The 18,457-nt window shown below is 42.1% G+C and overlaps 1 protein-coding gene across 5 annotated transcripts; it reads right to left on the bottom strand.

The window, feature by feature from the left end:
- Window positions 1-7,823: 7,823 nt before the first annotated feature.
- Window positions 7,824-18,322, bottom strand: LOC108177140 (uncharacterized). 5 transcript variants are annotated; one of them, XM_070050266.1, is made up of 3 exons: window positions 16,896-18,322; window positions 16,329-16,533; window positions 7,824-15,057 (listed from the first exon to the last, which is right to left on the bottom strand). In XM_070050266.1, exon 1 carries the CDS (start codon window positions 18,320-18,322, stop codon window positions 17,423-17,425), a length of 900 nt encoding a protein of 299 aa, XP_069906367.1. In that variant the 3' UTR covers window positions 7,824-15,057; window positions 16,329-16,533; window positions 16,896-17,422. The 5 variants fall into 5 exon arrangements, with proteins under 5 accessions (XP_069906367.1, XP_069906368.1, XP_069906369.1 ...); XM_070050267.1 differs by having other exon boundaries at window positions 16,329-17,013; window positions 17,312-18,322; XM_070050268.1 differs by having other exon boundaries at window positions 17,312-18,322.
- Between the last annotated feature and the right edge of the window lie 135 nt (window positions 18,323-18,457).

Raw genomic sequence — 18,457 nt, 5'->3', positions numbered from 1 at the left:
CAGGCGAGCTGTGGAAGTTGCATAACTTTCCTGGCTTTGTCTGAACCTCATTTTAGTGAAGAGGAAATGGTAACAGTGAAATTAGGTCAGATTTGCCACAATGGTTTACAAAAATAACAAAGGCAAAAGCTTGCAGTCCAAAAATTAATAGTACACATGGAGCTCCATGAGATTATCTATGCCATTCATCATAAAACCAAGACTTAGTTGTACTCAGAAAGATATCTACCTTCACCACATTTCAGGATTTTAAGATCATGCTCTTGAATGTTCCAGCCTCATAACTGAGGTGGAAACTTATGACATCATCATCAGTGTCTACATAGCTCTGGCTGCTGGCTTAGTAATAGAATAAAGGACAAACTATACCTTCTGCAAGTGGCTTCTGGTTGAGACTCAAACATTATGAACAATGTTCTAGACATGTTTTGTCAATACTTGAGTATTGAACTTCATAAAAATGATGAAGGCAGATATTATTTATCTAAGAAATGGAGATCTAATCTAAAAAAAATTTAAGTCATTGGGTCATATGCATGCAACTAGTAAAAGGTTGAAGCCAAATTTCAAATTTGGTTCTACACAGCCTTGAAAAGCTTCTTTCTATTATGTCAAGTGATCGCTGACATGAAAATGAGTCCTAGAAATTCACAAATGTTTTTCTCTAGGTTAGTCTGTATAAACATAGTATACATGATCATATTAGACATATTAGACATACAGTACATCTTCACCCAGAGATGAAAGACCATATGAATAGAGTGGCAATTTATTCACTATATTCAGTTCAATTAATTCTCAAAAATTCTTCTTTCATCTTACTTTATTTATTCCTTAAAATACTTGTAAGTTTAAAGCACAAAATGTGAGAGAGTTCAGCACAAAACCCACACACTCCAGAACTTTCAATTTCTATTTAGCCTCCACCCAAAACTTTCTGAGTTTCTTGTAAACTCCAAGTCAGCCAGGGGAACCTTTTTAGAACTCTAGCTGGATCACTTACAGTTATTGTTTATCTTCCTACAGATTTATGAAAATCAATGCATTGAGTAAAGAGGGAGGCTAGAAGTTCTGAATTCAGCTGTGGCTCATCCAAGTCTTATTCTTCCCTCTCCATATCAAGATTGACTATCCTAATGGATCTCCCTAAAGAGAAGACCATCAAGCCATGTAGAAAAAAATGCCAGAGACTATTTCAAGAAATTCTTTAACATAATTGCTTTCCCTTCTAACCCAAGTAGGGCAAGGCCACTCCTGTGCCATACACAAAGTATGGTGCATGCAATAGAGGGAGGGAGAAATTAAAATTCTTGCACATAGGGCAGTTATAAGAGTAAACGATGGACCAATTAGTACAATTACCAGTTTTCCCTTGAAAAACAAAGCCCTTTGAACTCAAGGAAAAAGCAAACATGGAAAATATTAACTGAAGAGGCTGGTTAAGAGTATGCAGCATGGAACGCTGTTACAGGAAATCCTAGAAGTTCTTGGCGTTTTCAAAGAGTTTCATGTTGCCTGAAAATCTTTTTTTTTAACCTGACAGTTAACTCAAATCTTTCACCCATTGATGCTTTGCATTCAATGGAGAGAACTTCAGCTAACTATTGATTATACTTTCTCTAGAACTAAAACTCAAATTAGTGTTTCCTATTTGTAAACTGCAAACTCTGAGATATTAAATGTGTAAGTTGCTGATTTTGATTTCCAGTAGAAACTAATATTTTAACAAAAATAGTATTTTAACTCAATAAATCATTCTATGGTCGTCATTTTACTTAATGAGGCACATCAGTTGGGCTAGAAATGGCCCTATGGTAATATAAAGAACAAATAAAAAATGTAGTGTGTACTGACTATAGGATTCAAGTGAAATGAAATCTCATTATCTTCATTTTTTGTGGTCATTAAAATCCTGAGAAGTTGTTTTTCTTATAACTCTAAAAGTGTATTGAAGTACAGGAATATTAACAACTTACCCTGATTAAGACTCTTGATTATATATGAGTAGTTTAAGCAGTGAGTAAACATGTATGTGCTCCTGCAAGCACAGCAGTGAGTAAAAGTGAGTGTAGGAAATCTTAACCTTATAGTTGGAGTCCATAAGAGAGTAATTTCTCTTGTAAAATCTGGGTAGATGATCCTGGACTGATACATATCACTGCAAGATGTGAGGCTCCTTTGCCCTTATTGATTTTTGGAACATAGTCTGAACCTCTCAGTGCAAAGTGACAGCAAGTGCATTTTAGGCATTAGCATGGAGAAAATGAACATCAGGAAGACATTCTTTGAAATTTCATATACCACTTTTACTATCATCACTTTGGGCAAAATCATCTGGTCAGAGCTTTCTGAAAAGAGGCTGGACATATAATCTTTAATTCCAGTATTCATAAAAAATATGAAGATTTGGTTATTTTGGAAAGAACAAGTGAATTGACATCAGGGTATCTACCACAATCCCTTTTAAGAATTAGGCAATAACTGGGAGAGAAACCTGCACACTAAGTGTGTACTTGGGGTGGATGGGACTATAAGTGATTTATATTTCCCTTGTATCTAGGATAGCGCTCTCTTCATTGAAGAGGCTTCCTGATAAGTACAAGCCATGTATGTAGGGAAATACAAATAGATTTTTTATTTGACTTTTTAACTATTTAGAGGTATATTGTTTACAAAGCATATGGAGATTTTGTGTAATTTATGGGTATCTCTTTGTTATTAATTTTATGTTAATTCCATTTCCATCGTAGATAATTCTCTGATCTTAAAAATGCTTTATCATTTGAAATATGTTAAATCACACTTTGAAGTTCATGTATTGATGTATGCTTTGGACTAGACGTTGTCTATTGCTCTAACCTCCAGTCAACCAATCCTCTCTTCCATTGTATTTAATTTGTTATTATACTCATTTACTGAAATGTTGCTTACTGTCATTGAGTTTCTTATTATGGAATTTTAATTTCTTTTTGAATGAAAAATATGTGTCTGGTGAAATGAAGTAACCTCTCATTTCATAATACACATCTGTTAGATCCGAAATCTGGATCATTTTTTACTCCATTTTTATTGTCTCTTTTTTATTTATCTCCTTTAATGTCCAACAATTTTTTTGTTTGGAAGCTAGACATTGTAAATGGAAGTTACAGAAATATTGATCAATGGTATCTTCACCAGACTGCGCTTTATATCCTTATAGAGGGCTCATTTTGATTTAATCAGACATGGAATTAATTTAGAGTTGACCTAACTTTGTTTTTTTAATGGTGATAATTTTATTTATTTATTTATTTATTTATTTACTTAAAGTCAGAGTTACACAAAGAGAAAAGAAGAAGCAGAGAGAGGGAGAGAGAGAGGGAGGTCTTCCATCCTCTGGTTCACTCCCCAGTTGGCTGCAATGGCTGGAGCAGTGCTGATCTGAAGCCAGGAGCCAGGAGCATCTTCTAGGTCTCCCACGTGGGTACAGGGGCCCAAGGACTTGGGCCATCTTCTACTGCTTTCCCAGGCCATAGCAGAGAGCTGGATCAGAAGTGGAGCATCCAGGACTTGAACCGGCTCCCATATTGGATGCCAACACTGCAGGTGGCAGCTTTACCCGCTACCCTATCATTGTAATTCTAGTTTATTTTTACTCTTTTTTTTAAAAAAAAGGTTTATTTATTTATTTGAAAAGAAAAGTTACAGAGAGAGAATGAGAGAGAGAGAGAAAGGTAGAGAGTATCCTCCATCCTCTGGCTCACTCCCCAAATGGCCACAATGACCAGGGCTGGGCCACACCAAAGCCAGGATCCAGGAGCTTCCTCTGTGTCTCCCACACAGGTGCAGGAGCCCAAGCTTCTGGCCATCTGCCACTGCTTTCCCAGGTACATTAGCAAGGAACTGGATCAGAAGTGGAGCAGCATGGTACCCATATGGGATGCCAGCATCACAGGTGGCAGCTTTTACCAGCCACGCCAACACCTTTACTCTTGAGATGAAGGCTTTCAAGGATTCCAAGTGAAAGCCCAGAAATGTTTACCAGAACTCTTCTTTCTTGGTGAGGCCTCAACTATAGTGTTTTCTTCTTTCCATAATTAAAAATACCTATGTTTATGTATTTAAAAGACAGACAGACATACACACACACACACAGAGAGAGAGAGAGAGAGAGAGAGAGAGAGAGAGAGACTCCACACTCTGATTCACTCCCCAGAGTGTTCACAACAGCTGGGGCTAGACCAGATCAAAGCCAAGAGCCAAGAACTCCATTATGTCTCCAACATGGGTGTCAGGAATCCATGTACTTGGGCCATCATCTGTTGCCTCTCAGGTACAAAGGAAGGAAGCTGGATCAGAAACTTGGAGCAGCTGTTGTTCAAACAAATTGCCCCAATATAGGATGCCGGTGTCCCAAGCAGTGGCTTAACCTGCTGCACCATAATGTATATCACTTGCCATAATTTTGGTCTTCGAAAACCGTGTTTAGTTCTGGAGCCTTTTGGTATGTCTTTCATTGATCCCTCATCCTCTTTCTACATCCTTCTTAGGAATCATCACATTTCTCAAGAGAAAAAGCAATGGGGCTGACGCTGTGGCATAGAAGGTTAAGCCTCCACCTGCAGTACTGGTATGCCATATGGGCACCAGTTTGAGTCCCAGCTGCTGCACTTCAATCCAGTTCCCTGCTAATGCATCTGGGAAAGCAGAAGAAGATGGCTCAACTTCTTGGGATTGTGCACCTACGAGGGTGACCCAAATAAAGCACCTGACTCCTGCTTTGGCCCGGCCCAGCCCTGGCCATTGTGGCCATTTGGGGAGTGAACAAGCAGATGGAAGATTTCCCTCTCTCTCTTTCTCTCTCTGCATCTCTCCTTTTCAAATAAATACATAAATCTTTAAAAAATGGAAAAACAATGCAAGTGCTTAGTTCCCTGTGTTTTTCCCTTCTCTTTGAATTTGGCCCACCAAGTCCTGGCTGGCTTGGAAGGCTTTCACTACAGTTTTCAGCCTCCCAGATTTAGTTGTAATCAGAATGTGCTGATCTTTCCCACCTTTTAGCTTCTACTTTCTGCTTGGTTTCTTAGACTCTTGTTCCATGTGAGTCTTCTGAGTCAGCAAATGCCTCAAGGGAAGAAGTAGTTATGAATATCAGGTTTTCATTAATGAATTTTCCTTCTTTTGGGGACTTGAAACTTAGTGTTTTAGCTTCTTTTGTTGCTCTCAAATGTCTTCAAATAGAGGTGCTTTGTTCTGAACAGGTGAGTAACTACTATACCAGCCATTCCATCATAAACAGAAGTGAAAATCTATTTATCCTCCCATGTAACTTAAAGCTTCATATAAATTGTTCTAAATCTTAAACCCAATTTCTAATTAGCTAGTTGAAACTTATGTGGAAGGATGCATATTAGAGGTATATGAATAACAGAATGAACAGGGATAGAGGTGGGGAGGGAGTCTCATTAGAGGTTGCTACCCACTACTGTGAAGGTGATTAAATAAGCTGCTACCTCCTCTGGCCAGGAATCTTGAATGTTCTCTCCTTCTCTGAGCTTCTCTTTCCATCCAAGGCAGTCTCCTGACTATAAATCTGTGTGTGTGTGTGTGTGTGAGAGAGAGAGAGAGAGAGAGAGAGAGAGAGAGAGAGAGAGACCATGTTTCTTGAAGACCTTAATCACAGTGATAAGGGTCAGGCAGATAAATATCTGATTTAGACCCTACAGAAAGAGATTAGAAATAAATATGAAAAGCAGTTTATGTAGATGATTGGGGAAAGGATTAAATATTAGGAAAGAGTTGTGGAAAAAAGAAACTCTATGGCAAGGAACATCTCTAGCAGTAGTTAGTATCCAACAAATAGTTGGAAATAACTGAAGCAAAGTGCTTATTTCTTTCCCTGATTCATGTCAAATCTCCTGGGCAAGACAGAACACTTGTATTTATACAAGTGAACACAATAATTCTTATTTTTTTCCAAAATAATAGATTTGGCCAACTAGCTCAACAGGAGCTCTTTACTAATATTTCCAAAATTGTCTTTACAATTTACAAGGAATTTTTCAGCACTGTATCTTGCCCTGCTACCTAAATACTACTGCTTGTGTCTTCTCTACTTCTATATTATAGACATATTAATCTTGAAATAAATTTTGTTCCCACTCTAGGCATCAATAATCTGATTTAGGGAAGAACCTAAGTAGTGTCTTTTTAAAAAAATATTTTATGAAAGAGAAAAAGAGAACTCTCATTCTCTGGTTCACTCCCCAAATGCCAACAACAGCGAGGGGACAGAAACCAGGTGCAGAGAATTCAAGCCAGGTCTCCTACATGGGTGGCAGGAAGCTTGAGTCAAGAGCCAGAGCTCATAGCAGAATCCAAGTACTCCAATTTGGGATGGGAGAGTCCTAACCAACATTGCAACTGCTAAGCCAAATCTCTGCCCTTTTTTTCTTTTTTTATTTTTTAAAAACTTTTATTTAATGAATATAAATTTCCAAAGTACAGCTTATGGATTACAATGGCTTCCCCCCCATAACGTCCCTCCCACCCGCAACCCTCCCCTTTCCCACTCCCTCTCCCCTTCCATTCACTTCAAGATTCATTTTCAATTCTCTTTATATACAGAAGATCAATTTAGCATACATTAAGTAAAGATTTCAACAGTTTGCTGCCACACAGAAACATAAAGTGAAAAATACTGTTTGAGTACTAGTTATAGCATTAAATCTCAATGTACAGCACACTAAGGACAAAGATCCTACATGAGGAGTAAGTGCACAGTGACTCCTGTTGTTGACTTAACAAATTGACACTCTTGTTTATGGCTTCAGTAATCACCCTAGGCTCTTGTCATGAGCTGCCAAGGCTATGGAAGGCCCCTGAGATCACTGACTCTGATAATTTTTAGACAAGGCCATGGTCAAAGTGGAAGTTCTCTCCTCCCTTCAGAGAAAGGTACCTCCTTCTTTGATGACCCATTCTTTCCACTGGGATCTCACTCGCGGAGATCTTTCATTTAGTTTTTTTTTTTTTTTTCCCCCAGAGTGTCTTGGCTTTCCATGCCTGAAATACTCTCATTCTGCCCTTTTTTTTCTAAGATTTATTTTATTTATTTGAAAGTTAGAGTTACACAGAGAGAGGAGAGGTAGAGAGAGAAAGAGAAGTATTCCATCCGATTGGTCACTCCCCAGTTGGCCGCAACAATAGGAGCTGTGCTGATTCGAAACTAGGAGGCAGGAGCCAGGAGCTTCCTCCAGGTCTCCCGTGCTGGTGCAGGGGTCCAAGCTCTTGGACCACCTTCTACTGCTTTTTCAGGCCATAGCAGAGAGCTGGATCGGAAGTGGAGCAGCCAGGTCTTGAAGTGGCACCCATATGAGATGCCAGCGCTTCAGGCCAGAGTGTTAACCTGCTGTGCCACAACACCAGCCCCGTCTCTGCCCTTTAAGTAGTCTTAATTCTCCTTTTGTTCCCGTTGAAAAAATGGGACAATACTTAGAATCTGATCACGTCACAAGCAGCGTTGGAACAGCTTAATATAACGTGGTTTTTGAATATTTGACTTTTTGCCAGGAGAGCCTTATTCCTATACTGAACATTGAACACACTCACTTCCTACAGTGGCCCCATACTCACCATCAGGATCTCTCCACTAAAGTTTCAGGGTCTCTCCACTTGAGTTTCAGAATCAGAGATACCTTCTTGAACATCAGCACCCAACAGTGAGTTCACACATCTCCACTTTTGTTTTAATCTCTATGAAGGCCACTATTTCCAATGATCTGACTTGTCTTGTATCCCCTTTGCCATAGCTAGGCTTCAGCTTTACTTTTATAATCTTTTCCTTCTCTCAGGACCATGAGTAGATCTCCCAAATGTTAGCTGCATTGTTTTGCCTCCCATCAATTCACCAGCCCAGTGTTCTGCCTGTATATTGGCACAACTACAACTTTATCTTTGACCCTTTATCTCAGTGGTGACATTGATATCATCCAGAGCTTATTCTGCTTATCTGATTAATCTACTGCTTTCAGTAAGTTCTTCCTCCAAAGTCTGCCACACCTTCTTAACAGACCCAACACTAAGTCTGGCCCTCTTCACACTTGCCCTGGCATAAATAATAATTTATGAATCCTGAGATAAGAAATATAATTGTTCTTTATCAATCTTGTGTTTCACACTAGACAAAAGACTTAGCCACTAATTTCATAAAGGGATACCCTTATTTAAAGAAAAACATATATAAACAAGCCAACATTTTATCTTGTGCATTAAGTTTAAGCAAGACTTTAATTTTTTTATTTAATTTTTCCTTTGTTCTCTAAAAATTAGCATACTGGTTAGAGATACTTGCATTATGTATGACTACCATAGCTGTACTCAGATTGCTCCAGTGGCCAAAATAATAAACATAGATAGTAATAATTTCTAGAGGTTAATAGATGATCATAAAAATAATTTTGAGTGACTTGAAGTAGCTGTAGTAGAATAGAGAAAAATAATCTAGGTGATGTGGAAGTCACTCCCACTTTCCTACTCACCTTCCTGTGTCAGACACAGGTCAGTCCTTTATTCATATTATCTCATTTTTCACAGAAATGAAATTGTCTATTGAGAAATTGAGGACGAGGATGGAAATATACACATACACAATTTAATTGTTCAAAAACTTTCACACAGGGCCTGAATGGACATTCTTTGTACACTTCAGATTTTTCTAATTTCAAACAATGGACAATAGAGACTAATTACAGACAGTAACATGGACTTCCACAACATTGCGTGCTTCTATAATATTGTCTTTGAGAGAACTTGCTCATTTAGGAAACTGTTGGAGATGTGCAGAAGTAGATGATCTTGATAAAATTAACTGAGGATCTGAATAAGAAAAGTGGCATGCTAGTATACTCAATTGAACTCATAGTCTTCTTCAATCAACTTTTCTGAAGACTAGAAACCAAATATTACATGCTCTTATTTGCTTTGAAAGTATTACCCTGGCTAGATATTGTTGTCGTTTAATATTGATGGATGAGTGGGTGAGTGAATGGATAAATTGGTGGACAGATTTAACATCTTTCCCTATGAATATATGACATTATAAAAATCAATTTTGGTTTACAAAAGTGTTCTATTTTCAGAAATACTTCATATATAGCTTTATATATATGGCTTATGCTTAACCTCTCAAAATATTTTTCCATTTACCCTTTTCTCCAAAACACTTTATTATTATCAATTTTATAAAATAAAAATTTGAGCAATTGCTAAGATAATATTTGCCTAAATGTGGAGCTTTCAACCCTACTTTCTTTCCTTTGGACCACAATTTTATTTGAAAATGGATAATCACAAAAGAGTATGCCAAGTTATTTTCTCAAAGAGAACATGTCCAGATATCTTTGTTTTGCAGTCTCATTGAGATTTCCATTTGCTGAAACTCCTAGTTTCTTTTTTCCTAGTCTGGATTGATCTACAGAGGGTATAGCCAAGTCTTGACACCTGGCTGTCATGGGGAGAGCTCTGGAACTACAGTGCAATGTATTGGTTTCTAAATCAGGCCATGTTACCCTTGTGTTTATCTTTCTGATTCTCAGTTTTCTCTCATTTCTGAAGTAAACTGTTTGAGCCAAATGACCACTAACTAACCTGCCAGATCTACAATTTGAAGCTTCAATGCTACTGTGATTCATTCAGCTTAGAAAACTGAAATCAGCATGCTCATTCAATACTTTCTAAAGAGGTGCTGTAAGAAGTACCCAGGTGTCTGCTGCTTCCTGGCCAGGCAATACTGCAATCGGTAGCCGGATGGTGCAATGAATAAGAGGGTGGGCTCTGGAGTTAGATTATTAGGTTTCAAATCTTTATTCTCATAATTCCTAGCTGTGTCACTCTGAGCAATTTTTCTTGCTTTCCCCAGCTGCTGAGTTATTTGGAACTGGGGTTGAATCAAATGACATTGTTTAAGATGTATTTAATATTGGGATCTACAATACCATATTTGATACATCCACAGACTTGAATAGCTTAACCACCAAGAGTCAAAGAATGATTCTAGATTCTAACCTCAGAGCTTGGAATAAACCCATTGTCCAGAAAGCAGGGCTCAAATTGATGTTTACTCATGGCCATTCTTATACCATTCTAGAAGCTGTCCTCCCCCTGCCTAAGTATTTCATGCTCACATGAAGTTAATCGAACCAAAAGCCAACTCAAACTAGCAATAATAGGTTGACAATTCCACATGCTTATAAAACATTCTGTGGCAAAACTGGGTTATTTAAATTGAACCACTCAATTTCATCTCTATGTACTATTTTATTTTTTTCAGAGCATAAAAAAAGTCCATAAAGGCTTTTGTCTTAATTATGTCTTATTTGAATCTCTCTTTTTTTCTTCTCTTAGCTTCATAACAGCAAGTGGATAGACACTCTTCTATAAGGGAATCTTTTCTGTGTTTTTATATTTATCAGTAGCAGGCATCCTCTCTCTTGGGCTTTCCTTATGGTTCATATGTAAAGTCATGTGCTAAAATGGATGGCAAGCTGCATGATGGCAGGAAAGAGCTGCAACAGAGGAGGACTATCCTGCTATTAACAGCAAGAGCTGGCCTTGAGAAAAATGTTAATAAGCTAGACTTTCTCTCAGGTTCAACCAGTAGGAATAAAGTAGACAGACATTCCTGGTTTGTACATTGCATGAACCTCTTTTACCAGACTGGAAGTTTGCAAGGTAAAGAACATGTCTTAATAGTTTGCCTATCCATAGGACCAAGTTAATGCCAAATATAGTGGGTTCTCAATAAAAGTCTAGTTATAAATATGTACTATTAATCTCATACCCTCTCCTAGCACCTAGCAAATCTTAACCATCCAGGCTCTTTCTATACATTATCTCAAATAACTGCATTTAATTCTCACTAAAGCCCTAAAGAGTTGGTGCCACTATCAGGCCCATTTTTCAGATGAAGAAAGTAAAATTCAGAGGTAGCTTAACCAGTTTTCCTCAGAGTGGGTCAAGCCCAACCTTTCTAACTTTAAATCCAAGATCTTCTCATTGTACAAGATGACCCTGGTGTTGCAAATAGTTTAATTTTCCAGTAGGCTTTTCTCTTCACTTTAAACACAACAGGAGTGCCAATCTTGTCCATGCCCCGTTGTAGGGACATTCCTTGTGGTCCTGCTGAAGGGCCTGATGGACCATGGGCACATCATCTATTGGCCTTGGTCATGGACTGCACCTTGGATCACTGGGAGGCAATCAGATCCCTTTCTATGAGGAAGCCAGTTAACAGAAATGATGGCCAAAACAGTTGAGAGTTGTCACAGGAGATGAGAGAAACCACAGACCCACATAAGCCAACATTATAAAGAAGCAAAAACAAGATGGTCACAAAAAAAGATCAAAAGTAAATGTTGTCTCTGAAATGACACAGAGAGAGGTTCAAAGAAGCTCAGGCAGGGATCAATGTGACACAGCAGGGTAAGAAAGAGGAGCTGGCAACTTCCCAATTTCCAAGAGGCCTGGCTGTATTTGCTGTACCAGCCTTCCTCAAGGTTGCCTGTATCCTTTTAAGAACTCCACCTAAATTTGATTAAGTCATCCTTGCAACACCTTCCTGTGTATCAATGTGTCTGTTGTGGCCCACACATTTTTAGGGAAAATGAAAAGTCTCATCTTCCTGTGGTATTCTCTGAGATCTCCTTTTAGCTCTTATGCCTGTAGCATGATATAACATAAGGCTCAGTGAGGAATTGGGAACATCTCAAGCCCTGCTGCAGATGTGGGGCGCTCTGAAGTCACAGTGACAACAAATCTGCTAAGGAGCCAGGAAATAAAAACCCAGAAGAATGCTCCTTCCCTCCTTCCCTCCTCCCCTTGTTGCCTTCAGATAGTGAAAGCCACTCTCTCAGAGGATCCTCACAAGGAACCCTGTGCCAAGAAATCTTCCTTTAGTGAATTCCTTGCAGTCAGGAAGACAAAGTTTCCAAAACTATAATCCAGTTGTTCTCAGACCTGGAGTTCTCTTCTTGGGACAATTACATTTTCTTCTTGTTGCTAAGCAACCAAAGTAACATTGAAAGAAGGAAGTGGAAAGAGGAGCCCCTTCCAATGTGGGGCTGGGTGGGAGAAATCAGGAGTGGAAATTACTTTCTCACTACCTAGAGGGAGAAAGATACTATGTTTACCTGAGAGGCAGTTGAATTAGGCTGCATTTGGAGGGAGTCACTTAACTGTTCACATCATATTTTAATAATCAAAACAAGTATTTGAACAGACTTATTTGACTTTGTAATATAATTTTACATGTGATATTTCCTGTGAGCTTCATGATGACTGATATCTTAGGCTTAGGGTAAGATGATGGTTCTATTTATAGAGGAAGAAACTGAGGTAGAGAGGACCGAAGTTGTCTACTCAGCTCCACCCAGCCAGTTAATGGCACAGCAAGACTAGAATCCAATCTGTCATGTTTTATTTCTATACAGCATCCTTGATTGATTGATTGATTCGTTAATTCATCCATGATGCAGGACTGATGTTCATCCAATACACATTGATAGGCATGATGGTGTTTAAAATTAGAATTTTAAAATAACTACTGCTCCACACTCACCTCCAGGTCCCTCAGTATGTCACTCTGTCCTTCTTGAAACTCCACAGATCTAAAAACTAATGAGATAGCACCTGGCTGAGCAGGGCTATGTGTCAGCAGTATTCTGATGGATGGGTTCCATGTCATATCATGTGTTAAATATTTTTAACATTTCACCAACTCTTACTGAGCTCCAGGTACAATGTTACCAAGTGAAGATACAGAAGTACAGTCCAAATCCCTTGACTTCAAAGAGTTCATAGCCTGTGGGTTGAGGGAAATAGAAAAATAAAGGTACCTAATCTTCCCTGAAATACTTAAGAGAAGAGAGTCCATTACTCTTTAAGAAGATTTGTTTTCATCTGCTGTCCAATCAGCAGTTTCATTACATTGAGTTGAGATCTGTTTCTCCATAACCTCAGCTGATTGGGGTTTGTGGTTCCCCTCCAGAGCAGAGTTAAGCAAATGAATCAGTATTTTCTCTGATGCTGGTCTTACATTTAAGGACAGCTTTCACATCCCACTCTGACTGGTCCCCAAATGGTTTCACCACCCTGCTAGATTTCTGTTGTGTCCTTGAACCTAAGACAGAGCAAATGCCAGCCTGGACCTCAAAGAACTTTACAGTACCCCTCTGTCTTCAGAAATGAAATTAATTGGGCAGAGAGATGAAGAGATGAGGGGACTTGCCAAATAAACTTGAAGCTAAATCTCCTTAATGTTCTGGTCTGTGGTCCTTTTTTTTTTTTTTCTTTTTGACAGGCAGAGTGGACAGTGAGAGAGAGAGAGACAGAGAGAAAGGTCTTCCTTTGTCGTTGGTTCACCCTCCAATGGCCGCCACGGCTGGCGCGCTGCGGCCGGCGCACCACGCTGATCCGAAGGCAGGAGCCAGGTACTTCTCCTGGTCTCCCATGCGGGTGCAGGGCCCAAGCACTTGAGCCATCCTCCACTGCACTCCCTGGCCACAGCAGAGAGCTGGCCTGGAAGAGGGGCAACCGGGACAGAATCCAGCGCCCCGACCGGGACTAGAACACAGTGTGCTGGCGCCGGAAGGCAGAGGATTAGCCTAGTGAGCCGTGGCACCGGCCTGGTCTGTGTTCTTTTCATTGCATTATGTAGCATACTCTCAATTTCTACATTTCCAGAACTGAACTGCCTCCAGCCTCCAACTATGACCCAATCACTACACAGCTCATGTGGCTGTCACCTCCTTTGGTTAGGTACACCTTCTATTAATAATATCTATACTAAGTACTAAACTGATTTTCTGTATATATAGAAAATTGAAAATGAATCGTGATATGAATGGAAGGGGAGAGAGAGCGGGAAAGGGGAGGGTTGCGGGTGGGAGGGAAGTCATGGGTGGGGGGGGAGCCAATGTAGTCCATAAGCTGTACTTTGGAAATCTATATTCATTAAATAAAAGTTAAAAAACCATAAAAAAATAATATCTATACTAAGAGAGCATTGTGGATGCATACCCTTTCCAATGGATCAGTGATTCTCAGTGCTTGTTGCATATGCAGAAGCATTGAGAACATTTATGAAAATGGTAGTGATACTGGGTCTACTCAAATCTAATCAAATCATGATGGATTCCAGACATAATTAATTTGCTCAGGAAATTTTGTTTTATAATCATTCTTGAGAATACTACATTAGGTAATGCTACATTGTTTTCCAAAAAGGTGAGAATCAATAATGTATTTGAGGGGCTGGCTCCATGGCTCACTTGGTTAATCCTCTGCCTGTGATGCCAGTATCCACATGGGCATCAAGTTCTAGTCCTGGTTGCTCTTCTTCCAGTCCAGCTTTCTGCCATGGCCCAGGAAGGCAGTGGAGGATGGCCCAAGTGCTTGGGCCCTTGCACCCACATTGGAGACTAGGAAGAAGCACCTGGCTCCTGGCTTCAGGCCGATGCAATGCCAGCTGTAGCGGCCATTTGGGGAGTGCACCAATGGAAGGAAGACCTTTCTCTCTGTCTCTCTCTCTCTCACTGTCTATAACTCTACCTGTCAAAATAATAAAATAAAAAATACATTGTATTTGAACTTGAGAAAGGAAGGAGAATGTCTTGGAGCCTTTGATTGTAGTACATGATCTCAACTTGTCACCAAAGTGGAATGGATGGTTTGCCTCATTTTGTTCTAACTACCTTCAGAGATGTCAAAATGACATGTCTTCTTGTGGTACTTTGAACCATATGTTGAGTCCTCAAGACCGGTGGAGTATGATAATACTGCAGATCCTTGCACTGTCTTCAGCAAATGGCCCTGGGTAAGGGAGTGGTTGGCATAACAAAAGATTAGGCACATGGAGGCCTGGAACACAGAGTAATCATTCAGTTGGCAGCAAGGCAGCTATTTCATGATATCGGAAGTGATGTCTATTCTCAGCCACATTTATTGACACTGTCCATGCAAGTCACAGGGCATCCTTGTCAACGCGTGCATCCTTGATAAAACAGGTTAGATGAGACACATCTATGCAAAGAGGAAAAGGAAATGTGTTAAAATACACAAGGCAATAAGTGCTCAACGTTGCTAAAGGACATGATTTGTGACTCCCCTCCTCTGACAGCTTCTGCCTCTGTGTTCTATGCACTTTTAAGCACCTCCTTTCTGATAGCCCCTTACTAGTTGTGGCTGGAAAGTTTGCATATCAACTTTCCTACTAAGTCGTGAATCCTGTGAAGATAGGAACTGTGTCTTAGTCTTGTGTTTGACTATGGTTACAACCATAGGACCTGGCACATTATCCATGCCGCTGAACTATTTGTTAAGGGACTGCATGATCCTGACACTAGAGAAAGTACAGGACTCTTAGTTATGTCTATGTCTCTATGTCATGTACATTCCTAAAAGGTGCTCAGATCAGCCTTTTGTTTTTTTAAATGATCCTAGAATCCCAAAAATCAGTCCCTTAACATTGCCCGACACTATTTTTAACCCAACTTCTTTACCAGCTATAGATTTTCTATGTTTCAGGGTCTCATTCTGAATTAAAAAATGACCTACTAGGGAAATAATATGAGAAGAATTTCTGTGGAACTTGGCTAGAATTTAAATACAGCTCCTATTCTATAAACAGACATATCATTCGGCCGGAGCTTTGGTTTTTAGCAATCCTATTTAAAACTATATTTATGCATTACCTTATTATATATTAGCAGGTATACAGTATTATTTTTACATATATAACACTTTTAAAAGAAGGAGAAGATCCCTCCTTTCCTTGCCCTCCTCTCACTTCTAATCATTGGGAGATGGGCTACACATAAAGAAGAAACTCTGGATGAGAAGTCCAGGCACATGTAGCAGATTCATGGCTTTCGCTGAACTTAATGATTCAGGGAAGTCTATTGAATCTCTTTGCGTGGTTCCTCAACTTAGAGATGATGGGATTTGACTTGGTGATACTCGAGGGTGAACTTTTATTGCACTATGATTCAACAGACAGATCTACCATTATTACAGAGACTTTTAAATACAGCGCACACTTCTCTGAACTTCTCTCCAAAGAAACACAACACCACAGGAAGGACAATCCTGTTAACATGCTTAAATTTTAAAAGGAAAAAGACTTGGGCAACAAACTTCAGTTCTGGCTCACACGATGCAAGCCAACCCTTCTGATTTCTGGACGCACTTTCTGCTTTGCATCAATGGTGCACACTCTTAGTCCTCTGCCTACTTTGGTCTTGGGTATCAGAAATCCGGACGCACAAGTAGATGGGCAAAGGTCAGGTGATTACCGAGGTCATTTTGGCATAGTATTGTGTGCCTTCAGCTCTTCTTTCATCATCAGCTCCTATGTCTTGTTGAATTTTTTCCAATGAAGCATTATTTTCTCATTAATAGTTATGCTTCAACACAGCGCAGAACAGAGGAAATCTTGCTCCATTGGAGGTCTTGCAGTGATGAGTAAGGGAGGCAAAGTTTGTGGCCAGTCAGAACATTCTTCCCAACAAAGAGGATAATTTGAGTTAGAAGGGGATAAATTGTTGTGCAAAACCCTGACTGACACCCGGGGGCGTGGACCAGTGTGTGAGTGTGTGCGTGAGAGGGAGGTGCGGCGGGGGGGGGGGGGGCGGGGGTCCAGCCACTTTTTCTCCCTTGCTCCAGAGCATTCCGGTAAAAAAGAGAAAAAAAGAGGTCGTCCGACAGAATTCAACCCTGTAGCCAAGCGGGGTTGGCAGTGGCTGATGTGGTTGCTAGGGGGCCGCCCCCCACTCACCACCCAAACATTTCTCAGTTTCACCCAACTCTCACAGAGAAAGGCATGGTCAAACTCAGCTGCCTGCGTTCGGAGTGACCTCTACCTGGAGATCTGGAAGCATAGCCCTTTGCAGGTCTCTGTGAGTCTTCCTCAGTCAGCTGATGGAGTGCACAGCGTCCCTAAGCTTCTCCATTCTTCCCTTGGCCCGAAAAGCGCCCCTTCTGTAACCCCAACAGAAATGCCCAGAGACTAAAAGTAACCGCCACGTTTTGCCAAGCACCAAAGACATCCCCACCACCCGGATCAGGGAGGGAGCTGCGAGGTTGCCATCCGTGCCCTTTCCTGCAAGAGTCTAACTGTGGTGGATAACGAGAAAAAATGACACGAGGACCCGATGCCTACAAGTAGCTTACTAAAACACAATACACAAATAAAGTAAAACCAACCCTGGAAAGGAAGCCTCATGACCCGCTTAAAAGAAAGAAAGCAACCACGCTGCGCCCAGTTGAGAGAGCCTACCACGTCGGCGCCTGGACGCGCGGCTCCCGCGACACTGCCCCTGTTGTGTCAGACAGTGGCGGTGTTGAGCCCGGCAGCCCGCGCCCAGCCGGAGGCGCTCCCCACGGCCGCTCAGTCTCCGCCGCTGACTCCGACGCGCAGAAGCCACTGGGCCGCGAGGGCGCTGGGGAGCGCTAGGGGCGCGGGGTGCGGCGAGGGGCTCCCGATCGGCCGCCACCAACTGTTTCCCTCCTCCTTCACGGCTAGACCCCGCTCCCTCCAATTGACCGAGATTCCCCGGGGGTGGGGAGGTGAGGGGAGCGGCCGCTCTTCGCTCTCCACCGGCTCCCGCCCGAGAAGCGGCCCCGGGCCCGCGGGGCCAGCCGCGTGGGCGCCGGCGCCCCCTCCGAGGCGGCCGGCGGGGTGGCGGTCCCCGCTCGCCTCTGCCGCGCGGCCGCTCCGATCCTCCCCCCCTTCCCCGCCCGCGCCCTCCCCCTTCCTTTCACCAAGACTCTGGGACTCGGGAGAGGGCGCGGGAGGCAGGCACACGGGCCCGACCCCACTCCAGCTCTCGCCGGGGACGCGGGCGGGCGGGCGGCAAGGGGGCGCGGGGCGGGCGCGGCCATGGAGCGGCGGCGGCGGCGGCGGCGGCAGCACTAGCGACCGCGGGCGGACGGGCGGAGAGCGGGCAGGGCCGCCGGGCGCCGCGGACCGAACTGCACAGCTCAGCAAAAGCGCCCTCGCCCTCCGCGCGCCGCCTCCTGCGAGCCCAAACCCAGCAACATTTTTAAAGCTCCAATCCATCCTTTGAAGACAAGGGGGGGGGGGGGGAGGTGGTGGAAATAGCGTTGATCGGAGAGACGGGGATATATTTATATATTTATATATATATATACAATTTTTTTTGGCTCCTGCTAAAATTAGCCGGGCCCGCCGCGCGCCCGTGTGCGAGTGTGAGCGAGTGTGTGCGTACGGGCGTGTGTGTGTGTGAATGTGATTACTCCAGGACTCCTCGGGCTCCGGAGACGCCATTTTCCCCCTTGATATCTCTCTCCATAAATCGGTGGCGCGGCGGAGGCGGCCGCGCCGGGCGGGAAGCGCGGGGCCGGCCGGGGCGCCCGCCGCTCGCCGCCGCCTCCGCGCGCCCGGGGGCCCCGCAGCCCCCCG

This window comes from Oryctolagus cuniculus, chromosome 10, assembly GCF_964237555.1.
Source record: "Oryctolagus cuniculus chromosome 10, mOryCun1.1, whole genome shotgun sequence".
Lineage (NCBI taxonomy): Eukaryota > Metazoa > Chordata > Mammalia > Lagomorpha > Leporidae > Oryctolagus > Oryctolagus cuniculus.
Note: the sequence above shows the minus strand (reverse complement) of the source record. Positions and strands in the feature narration are given on the sequence as shown.